Here is an 11,032-nt window from a genome sequence, read left to right on the forward strand (position 1 = left end):
GAAGTTAGAGTGAGAGAATATTGTAAGGGCAAAGTGTGCGAGAGAAAATAGAAAAGAAAAGGATACGAGTGTATTTTTTGTTCTTGTTTTTTCAAGTTTTTCGTCAAGTCTTAATCTTAGAGGTTTGGCAAGATTATTCTTTGTACTCATTATTGATATAGAGAAAGTAGAGGTTTCAATGTACTAAGATAACATCGAAAGATGAACAGCACTCAAGTTTTAAAACCCCGTTGAAATCATAACATAACATGCACTAGCTCTCTAGATCATCAACTTGTCATTAAACAAACTATCTTATGGTGCCCATACCATTCCGTTTTAGTTTTGTTGTGGATATTGCGTTTAAGAATGGGAAAAACAAAACAAACTCGGACAACCGAAAACAAAATAACCGAGACAGATCACACTAAGAATTAACGTGGTTCATCTATGTTCTCTATATCAATAATGAGTACAAAGAATAATCTTGCCAAACCTCTTAAGATAAAGACTTGACAGAATACTTGAAAAAACAAGAACAAAAAATACACTCTTATCCTTTTCTTTTCTCTCACACACATTGCCCTTACAATATTCTCCAACTCTAACTTCTAACTTCTTGAGTGGTATACAACTTATTATTTTACTCCAATTCAAAACTCGTGCAAAGCTTCTTTATATAGATATAATAAAGATATTCTTCAATAAGGAATACTAATCCTAATTGGAACCTAGTTATAAATCCTTCTCTAAGAAACCAACTCCGATTGGAAAAATCACTTCAATTGGAAAAAAACTAATTCAATTACGAAAACAATTTAATCCACTTAAGACAATAATTTCTAATAGACTTAAGACAACTCATCATAGCTAAAAAACCCAACAAGTTTTAGTTTCGTTGTTTGTGATAAGATGAGTGGGAGGTTATGAAGGGAAAAGGGGTGAAGAACGGTGGATGGAGAGTGTTGGGAGAGAGAAATGAAAGAGAATATCTAAAACAAAATCTTGAAAGTAAAAATTATAATTGTTTCTAATTTTTATATTATTTACCATTCTGTGTACATTCTTGCGCATCTCTTCCACCAATTTCCTGTATTTGCCTTTCTCCCCTGTATTTAACCTCTATCTCTAACCAAAAAATGAAAACTAAAAACGAAATGGTTAACAAACGGTCCCAAATCCAAAACTAAGTTCTATTTTCTACAGAGCAAGAAAGTGGTTAACAAAACTTGGAAAAAGCACAATCAATCCATCCAAACTTTCCCTTTCAAACGTAGCATCAAACGATACTGATTAGCGACAACTTGAAATCAATTTCCTGATCAAAATTTGTGCAAAAATATCTCATACTATGTCAAGCACATGATCCATATTCATATGAAACCAAACTCAATCTTTTCTAATGAGTATCCAGATGTCTACTAAGAGAACATTGCCCTTAACATCTAACATTTCACCTCAAAAGCCACTAAACGCGTCAAGATTAATGGAGAATCCTTTCCAAGACCAAATATGCAAGCACATAAATCATTTAGTAGCATCCTTACCACCCAATGCATTATCCTACTAATTCCAACATCTCCTCAATAATGTTAGGCACTGAAACAGAATACACACAGGAACAAACTGAAAACGAAAAAGAAACAAAACAGTTTCTTCTTACAAGCAGAGTTTATATACAGTCATTTGAAAATCCTATCAGATTACTTTGATTCAAGTAAAAGAAAATTACTATTTATTATTCATAACAAGCAAAACTTCTCCACCATGTCCAATCATGTAATCCAAGAATTCTCTAACCTTTTCAGCATCTTCAAAGGCCGCAGGAGCAACAAGATCGCTATCCAAATTGTACCAAACCCCACCAATCTTCCTCAACGTTACCCAATGCCTACTTTTCCACAATCCGGCAAACATTCTAACCGGAACATTAAGCAGAATACCCATCAAATTAGCATCTTCAGGCCCGTCTAGATCAATCTTAGACGCCCCATTACGCCGATCGTGCCAAACCACATTCTTCCCCTTGTCTTCTAAAGCAGCAATTAGCACATTTATGTCATAGTTTCCAGTGAGTGAATTATGATGGGGTTTAAAGAGCACAGAAAAGGGTGTCCATTTTTCCTTGTTGGGTTCTTCAACCACAAGTTTTTCAGCAACCTCATTCAGGCTTGATCGAGTAAATGCATCTTTTGTCTGTTCAACAAACATTTTTTCGATAATTAGCATCAAACCCACTTAATACTCAAAGCAAATTAAAACCGAAAAATACACATTAAGGTTGTCTAAAATCATAAAATTAAAGCAGAATGATCATTTTGGGCAGAAATAATTAGTGGGTAATCTTCTATTACCTTTCTCCTAATAAAAACAAAATTCAAACAAGAAGTAGATTAAAGAGAGATGGGTTTTGAAAGGGTTACCTGGAAAAGATTGTTGAGCGAGTGCAAGAGGCAAAACTGTAGCTTCTGCCGCTCGTGGTAGACTTGGGAGCTGCTGTCGGTCGACATTTCCAATTTCTCAAAATTCCAGTTCTTTTACCGAGAGAACGTATGAATCCAAAAGGCGAATCACCGACTGGGTGTGAAAGGCAGAAACTTTTTACGATTTGAGGAACCAGAGTGAATGATTTGAAGAAAGACAAATCCAAAAGCTTTGGCTGTGCAGAAACTGTTCTCCGAGGTGGACAAGGAAGTTGAAATCTGTTTGAAGTTAGGTAACGCGTCATGAGAAGGAGAGTGGGGCGAATGGGTCGTGGCCCTCCTGGCCCATTGTTTTACTGAGGTGGTGTTATGGCCCATTGTTTTCTGGCGAACTAAGGCGGTTTTGAAAGCCGGTAATGTAGTCCGATACATTAAATATAATAATACAATTGATCGAAACCTTAAAAGAAAACTTTAACCAATTATATTATGACATTTAATGTAGCAGACAGTGTTCCGACACTTTGAAAAATCTCTCCATATATAAAAAAAAAAAAAAAAACTTACACACAATAATACAGCATTTGATCGGGAACCACATGATGGTGAAGTTATTCCATGTAAATTCTTCTCTAAAACCACAACTAAACTAAATTGTTATATAGCAAAGGAAATTCAAATATAAAACTTTACTTGTATGGGTAAATGCTTTTACTCAGGTACAAGCGGATCAGCCCAAGCATGATTCGATTTTTAAGTGGGCCGGTCCAAGCGCTGACACGACACGTCGTTTATACAAAGAAGCGCCTAGTACCCAACGGATAGGCAGCGGGCGCAGCGGTTGTGGATAGCAAATTTCAACACCATCACTGAGAGTCACAAACTCTCTCTCACTCGAGCTCTCGCTCTCGCTCTCCAACAATGGCGACTTCCGCAGCGTCCTTATCACTCTCCTTCTTCAACTCCTCAATCTTCCTCCCCTCCTCCTCCCACAAACCCCTCTCTGCCCTCGCACCGAAAAATTCTCTCAAAACCTCTAAACCCCTCTCCGTCTCCGCCGAGCTCGCCACCCTCCCAGTCCTCTCCTTCACGGGCGACAAAGTTGGGGAAACTTTCCTAGACCTCAAGTCCGCGCTCCCCGACACCGCGCGCGCCGTCGTCCACCGCGCCATCATCACGGACCTCCAGAACAAGCGCCGCGGCACAGCATCCACCCTCACCCGCGCGGAGGTCAGCGGAGGAGGGAGAAAACCTTACCCGCAGAAGAAGACGGGTCGGGCCCGCCAGGGGTCGACTCGAACCCCGCTACGACCCGGCGGAGGGGTCGTGTTCGGACCCAAGCCCAGGGATTGGAGCATCAAGATCAATCGGAAGGAGAAGCGGCTGGCGATTTCGACGGCGGTGGCGAGCGCCGCGGAGAACACGATCGTGGTGGAGGATTTCAGCGACGAGTTCGAGAAGCTTGAGAAGCCGAAGACGACGGAGTTTATAGCGGCGATGAAGCGGTGGGGTTTGGACCCGAAGGAGAAGACGACGTTTCTGGTGACGGAGGTGGCGAACAATGTGAGGCTTTCGAGCAGAAATATTGGGACTTTGAAGATGCTGACGCCGAGGACTTTGAATTTGTTTGATATTTTGAATGCGGATAAGTTGATCATGACGCCGGAGATTGTGGATTATCTGAATGCAAGGTACGGGGTTGATTACGACGGCGAGACAGAGGACGAGGAGGAGGAGGAAGAAGAAGGAGGAGTTGAAGGTGAAGGTTAAGTCTCTTACGCCATTTTTTGAAGCTGGTTTAATATGATTTGATTCGGGTTTGTTTCGTTTATCTGCGTTTGTAGAACTAGTTTTTGCTGCAGTCTTTTAGTATTGATTGAAATTTTTTGAATTGAGCATAAGAATACAACACATGTATGCATATTGTTAGCAATGCCGCGGTTAATTTGGTTCCGAATTTCGGACGTGGAGGATAAAAAGTTCGCGGGCAATGTGGTTTTTCTGTTTCTTGTAACCGATATTAGGGAGGGGGGAGACGAACATAGAAACTTGGGGACAAGGTGCAATGTGGTTGTTTAGTTATCAAATACAGGATTTCGGGTGCGATGTTAATGGAGGGGGAAATCGAATACAGGATTTCGGGTGCAGGGGGCAATGTGGTTTCTCTTTATCAAATTCATATTCATTGATTCTTGCAAGCTGGAACGTGTAGGAAATGATCGGTGATTAGATTACGGAAACAAGTTTGTATCAAACATTACTCGCATTTTTACATCGAACCAGTCATGGGTTTTCTGTGTAATTTTACGGAGAGGAAAAAGTTGTATAGGATGATGATGATGATCTTTTCTTGGAATTTCCTCTTGTTGATTTGGTTTCGTTTTTCGATTTTGGATTGCAGGGACGGCAGCAGATGAGAGTTCTGATGCAGCCGAGTGACGAGACAGATAAAGAGCTGCTTTTGTTAACACATTTTCGGCCCCCAGATTAACCTATGAGGAGGTTTCATCTCAGTTCATCCCTAACAGTGCGATCAACTGTCCATGCCTTGTTAGGATTGCAACCGAGTCATGTTGCAGGCTGGTTTCGAAACACTCTCCATCGTTTTTTGTATTTGTCGTAAAATTCGCAAGTGAAATCCAATACAAATGTATCTATTTGGTTCAGTTATCCCTTTTGTGAGCAAATTAGGGCGGTGATTTCAAACCCTTGTTCTCCTTTTGCCGTCCTCCTTCGTTTTGCCCCTTGATTCTCCACTAGGTTTTTCAATCGAAAGGCTAGAGAGACACAGATGAGTGCACGAGGAGAAAAGGGGTACGGCAATTACTACCCATGAATTACTTTTACCAATGCAATCTTCTTGCACAATTATCTTCATCCTTGTGGTCTTTTGTATGTGTGACAAAATGCTAAGCTCGCTTATTTGGTGTCTCTCTCAGTATTACAACTCTTTTGGGTCGAAGTTTTGTATCCAAGGATATGATCTCGAACCAAATTTGGTAACAGGAAATTCGGAAAACTAACCCCTTTATGTAACACATGAAAGACTCAAGTCAGGGCTCATTTGAAAATACTTTTAAAACGACTGACTGCTTCTTGCAGGGAGCGCTCCAAATGTTTTTGGAACTCAAAAATATTTTCTCTAAAAGTGCTTTTCAATCTAGCACCAAGTTCGGCTAATTGAAGTACAGTGAATTTGAGTGTTGAGGAAAAAACCAGTTGCAACAGACGAGAGAACAAAATAATCGAAGCTGGTGAGTTATAGGCACTGTTTTCCTCTTTGTATCATAGAATTGCCACTCAGTTACTCCCAGCCGTGCAGACTGATCGGCTCGGCCATGATGCTATCAGCTAGCCCGAACCATGGACGAAAGTTCTCCCTCCCTGTGCAAGCACAGAAACAGGAAAAAGAGATGCACACTCCCTACGCAGGCATTAACCTGTTCAGGTTCAAAGGGACTATCTCAGCCTCACCTGCTCCTCGCATACTAACCACGAGGCCAGTGCTAGAGCAGATACAGGCACCCCTGGTGCGTCCTTTATGTCAATACGATGCTAACAATATAAACACAATATCGATGTAATATGAACGGAAAGCATTTTATTACGGAGAAACACAAGCTCAAGCAAGAAAACGATAATGTCATGAGTCTTCAGAATTATTTCACACACACCAAACTATGTCTATACCATAGCATGAAAATGAAAACCTCGCCGCGCACAAGCCAATCATGCACGAAAGCCTCCAGAGTCGTCAAACTGATTCTGGTTATTCACGTGATCCTGCAATTGTTCCCGTTGTAGAACAGAAGAACAAAATAATGAGAATAGCGTAGATGTGAGCGGTCTATTTGCTAAACGAAGATGATGGAATGCACGATAGCAAATTTCTTCTTCAAACCGATTCATCCTGTGAATGCAGCTTAAGTACAGAAATTGACAGTTTTACAATGGCAAATTAAATTCTCCGCACCACTGATATTTCCCACAAAATCACATCAAGTTTATAGAAAATAGAAATTTAATAAAAAGAAATTACTGACCTTCACCTCTCGGCAGCTTTTATATAACTTTCTGGCAAGTAAATTTCCCCTCCAACTTCACCATGCTGTTCCCCGCTCACAGTTTTCTTGGCAGCAAGAAACTCAGCACTCATAGCATCCATTCCACGGATCACAGCTTCCTCAGCACTCCCGTAACCATGCTCTTCAGCATACTTCCTCACATCCTCCGTTATCTTCATTGAACAGAACTTTGGACCGCACATGGAGCAAAAATGGGCCACCTTGGCACCGTCTGCTGGCAGGGTTTCGTCATGGAATGACATGGCAGTCATAGGGTCTAGTGACAAGGCAAACTGGTCCATCCACCGGAACTCAAATCTTGCCTTGCTCAATGCATCATCCCAGGCTTGAGCATGTGGGTGACCTTTGGCTAGATCAGCGGCATGAGCAGCTATCTTATATGCTATAACTCCAGCCTTCACATCATCTCGGTTTGGCAATCCCAGGTGCTCCTTCGGGGTCACGTAACAGAGAAGGGCAGTGCCTAGAGCCCCAATGTTGGCAGCACCAATGGCAGAGGTGATGTGATCGTATCCAGGAGCAATATCAGTTGTTAGAGGACCAAGAGTGTAGAAAGGAGCTTCATTACACCATTCAAGCTGTTTTTTCATGTTTTCAGGAATCTTGTGCATTGGAACATGTCCAGGTCCTTCATTCATTACCTGCACATCCTTTTCCCATGCCCTACGGGTCAGTTCTCCCTGAGTTAAGAGCTCTGCAAACTGTGCAGTGTCATTAGCATCATAAATCGAACCAGGTCTCAGCCCGTCACCAATTGACAGGGCGACATCATATTGATTGCAGATGTCGAGTATGTCATCCCAGTGCTCATAAGCAAAATTCTCTTTGTGATAAGCTAAGCACCACTTTGCATGAATGGATCCTCCTCGTGAAACAATTCCTGTCATACGCTTTGCTGTTAGTGGGATGTACCGCAGTAGAACCCCGGCATGGATGGTGAAGTAATCTACACCCTGTTCGGCTTGTTCAATAAGAGTTTCTCTGAACACTTCCCAGTTCAGGTTTTCTGCAATTCCATCCACTTTTTCAAGTGCTTGATAAATGGGTACTGTCCCTACTGGCACAGGGGAGTTACGTAGGATCCACTCACGAGTCTCATGGATGTGACGTCCTGTAGACAGATCCATGACAGTGTCAGCACCCCACATAGTTGCCCACTGGACCTTGTAAACTTCCTCTTCGATAGAGCTGGCAACAGCAGAGTTTCCTATGTTTGCATTAACCTTGACCAGAAATTTTCGCCCAACGATCATTGGCTCCAGCTCCAAGTGCTTCTTATTGGAAGGGATAATTGCCCGCCCACGAGCCACTTCTGATCTCACAAACTCTGGGTCAAGCTTCTCACGAGCAGCACAGTACAACATCTCCTCAGTTATAATTCCCTGCTTAGCATAGTACATCTGAGTGTATCTTGGTGCACCTAATTTGTCTCGCCTCTCAATCCAATCTTTCCGCAGTTTAGGAAGTCCTATTTATCAACATCAACCAAGAAAAAGGATGAAGAAATCCAATTTAAGCCCAAAACACAAGAACAGAAAGACATTTTAGTCGAAACCACATTACTGTATTAAAATTGAACATCATATAACAATTTTCAATCGAGTGTTCAGTTCCAGAGCGTGAAGAAGACCACCAACAAAAAAGATGCCGAAATAAAGTTGTGCTTACCAACGCGCGGGCTTATGTTTTGTGGACCACTAGTGTCATAGTTGTCGAATGGAGGTTCATCCCCAGCCAGGTGGACTCGTCGAAAGGGAACTTTGAGCAAATGGCCAGTTTCTTCGTGAACAACTTCCCTGAAGGGGCAATCACGCATCAGTACACCGCAATCCAATTCACAAATGTACCTCAAGTGATTGAACAAGTTATACATTTCGGGTCCAATTAATTCATGTGAAGCAATGGAAGAAGATAAACAGACACACCTGTGTTCTTTTGTGCTCTTGGGAAAACATTGTTCAAAGGACGGAAGAGGCAGAAAATCAGGAGAAGCGGGATCGGCTGTATGCCTTGGTAGTTTAGGTTTCTCGGAATTGGTTGCTGGGGGATCAAAGGTTAGTGTAGCTTTGGCATCTGACCTCAGGGAACTAAGGCACACTTCCTTCTTGAACGGGCTTGAAAGACGCCCCACGGCATCAAACCCGGGCAAGAAGGTGGTAGCTGGGAACTTTGCTGCAGAAGAATGACTGCCATTCTTGCACACAACCGATGTCAGGGCACTATGCACCGATGCCATTTCTGAATTCAGCAAACAATTGGGACACAAAAATTCAACCCATAAGCAACTAAAAATTAGCAAGATGCAACCAATTTCCTATTTTTATTCACAATTTCACATCCATTTCAGGAAATGGACAATTTCAGTGAGGCATGCAAAAACAAAACAAAAGCATCAGAATTTAATCAATTTATCTTCAACAGTCAGGTATTAGAAATTGTTTGAATTTGCAGGAAACCAAAATCGTTAAAAGTTTGATAATTTGTGTTCATTTCACAAGCACCTTGAACTTTCTAGGCAACCAAACAGAAAATTAAGACCGACCCAAGTGAGCTAGAAGGATTACTATGAGAGTGAAAATGTTGGGTTTTGAAGAGAGAGAGAGAGAGAGGAGAGAGAAAGGAAGAACCTGGAACCTGGGGCTGGTAGAAGAAGGAAGGCTTCTCACAGGCTTATCTTGTTCTCTCTCTCACAACTGAAAATTTCAATGACAATCCGAGCACTTGCCTAAGATTACGTTGTAGCATTTTATAGGGAGTTAAAAAGCAGTGTACTCGTGTTTGCTCCAGAAGGTAACCAGAAAGCCAACACTACGTGGCTCTAGGTGATTTTTCCAACCAGATATTTTCTGAATTCTTCTTAATTCAATAAAAAATTAATGCACATGACTTGTTAATTTAATAGCACTCGCTTTTCACTTTGTCTTAATTTTAAAGTTTAATCACACATGATGGGACGAGGATATATTTATAGTTGCGTATTCCAATTTCTAGAGTTCATTCGGAATTATTTAGAGTTTAAGATTTATGACTCATGGTGGTTCCGTTAGAACAAATTCATAGTTACGTATAATTTGGATGCTTTGCGATTATTCATGAGGTGCTTGTGGCTAACTGTCTTATGCTAACATGTGAAATTGTGTGACAACTTTGAAATATCATATAGTTTAAGATGATTCTATGATCAAACGAGATGAGATGACGATATAATTTGTGGTTACATTATTCCAAGTTTTTTAGCGGTTTTTTTTAACTGTTTGGTGAGTTTATGATTAAGTTATGATATATCGTGATTTTATTCCAACGATCCGTTGGATGCTTTGGAATTGTTCATGAGGAGCGTATGACTAACTGTCTTTCATTAACATCTTGACAAATTTGGCATGTCATATGAATATGTAGCTGCCTTTTTTTGGCCTTACCATTCACGTGAGACATTGCGATCTTCTCAATTTTCGAAAGGGGCAACGTAAGATGTTCCAAATTACTTTAGGGCCTTCAACTTTGGTTCTGTGTCTGTGTCGTCGCGTTTGGTTCTTGTCAAATTTTGGCAATTTCTGCAGATTATTATGAAGAATAATTGCTTAATAAGGATAAGAGAAATGTTAAGGGGACTCTCTCAAAGTGAGACTTTTCATATATTTTTTGTCACCTCACAGTTTAACGTCAATTCTCTTGCAAAATTATAAAACATTGTGTAAAAAACACGAGGTGACAGAGAGTACATGAAGAGATTTGGTATTTGCTTCCAAACATTAAAGAGTAGCTAATAGAGTTTAGAAATTGTCATTACGTATTAAGCAACTTGCTAATTATGCATGTTATATGCCATTGCCATGCAAAAACCGTCAAGCGTGCTACGTACGTCCGCAATAGTAAGCTCTTGTTCTCAGCGACTTATCAACATTACGCTCTTAACCATTAACGTATTATTGTGAATAACTCTCAACCATTGAATGTAACATAGAACGACTAGTAGAAAATTTGGCTATTCCCACCGATTTCACAAGTGTCTTTTAGAATACCAACATTCTGTTTTTTGTGTCTAATCGATACGGTCACCATGCAGCCATTAATGTATGGTCAATATTATCCAAATGAGATTCGAATCTCTGTGTCCAGAGTTCGCGGACCGAGAAATCCTTACTTTTAAAAAAAGGGAAAGAGATTCGAGCTGTTCAAGTTTTTAGATTTTTATTAAATGAACTAGTGGGATGGAGGCATAGGATTGAAATTAAACAGTTCGAATTTCTCGATCTGCGAGCTCCAGATACAAGAGATGTGGAGTGGATGTCAATCCAATGTTCTCTATCTGAGTTTCTATCTACTTAGCCAACTGCATGTGTTTTGATGCCATGTTTTCTACTAGTGAAGTCATCGTGCATCTACAATCGTCCACAAACCACATATGGAGACTATTGTTGTTGCTACTTCCATTTCCCTTGCACAAGAGCACAAAAAACATTTTTCCTTTTCTAATATCTGAAAGTACAAAACATTTTGTTCATGTTACTTTGCCATGCATTTTGTTTCCTTATATGTAAAAGG

The 11,032-nt window shown here is 40.7% G+C and overlaps 2 protein-coding genes and 1 pseudogene across 3 annotated transcripts; 1 reads left to right on the top strand and 2 right to left on the bottom strand.

The window, feature by feature from the left end:
- Positions 1-1,492: 1,492 nt before the first annotated feature.
- On the bottom strand, positions 1,493-2,739 carry LOC126589082 (josephin-like protein). Its single transcript, XM_050254262.1, has 2 exons — positions 2,403-2,739; positions 1,493-2,175 (listed from the first exon to the last, which is right to left on the bottom strand). Exons 1-2 carry the CDS (start codon positions 2,487-2,489, stop codon positions 1,711-1,713), a joined length of 552 nt encoding a protein of 183 aa, XP_050110219.1. The 5' UTR covers positions 2,490-2,739; the 3' UTR covers positions 1,493-1,710.
- A 489-nt stretch (positions 2,740-3,228) lies between these two features.
- LOC126589079 (50S ribosomal protein L4, chloroplastic-like) lies at positions 3,229-5,072 on the top strand. 2 transcript variants are annotated; one of them, XM_050254260.1, is made up of 2 exons: positions 3,229-4,161; positions 4,804-5,072. In XM_050254260.1, exons 1-2 carry the CDS (start codon positions 3,324-3,326, stop codon positions 4,839-4,841), a joined length of 876 nt encoding a protein of 291 aa, XP_050110217.1. In that variant the 5' UTR covers positions 3,229-3,323; the 3' UTR covers positions 4,842-5,072. The 2 variants fall into 2 exon arrangements, with proteins under 2 accessions (XP_050110217.1, XP_050110216.1); XM_050254259.1 differs by having other exon boundaries at positions 3,230-4,167.
- A 911-nt stretch (positions 5,073-5,983) lies between these two features.
- On the bottom strand, positions 5,984-9,247 carry LOC126589068 (phosphomethylpyrimidine synthase, chloroplastic-like; annotated as a pseudogene).
- Positions 9,248-11,032: the final 1,785 nt, after the last annotated feature.

This window comes from Malus sylvestris, chromosome 11 (assembly GCF_916048215.2).
Source record: "Malus sylvestris chromosome 11, drMalSylv7.2, whole genome shotgun sequence".
Lineage (NCBI taxonomy): Eukaryota > Viridiplantae > Streptophyta > Magnoliopsida > Rosales > Rosaceae > Malus > Malus sylvestris.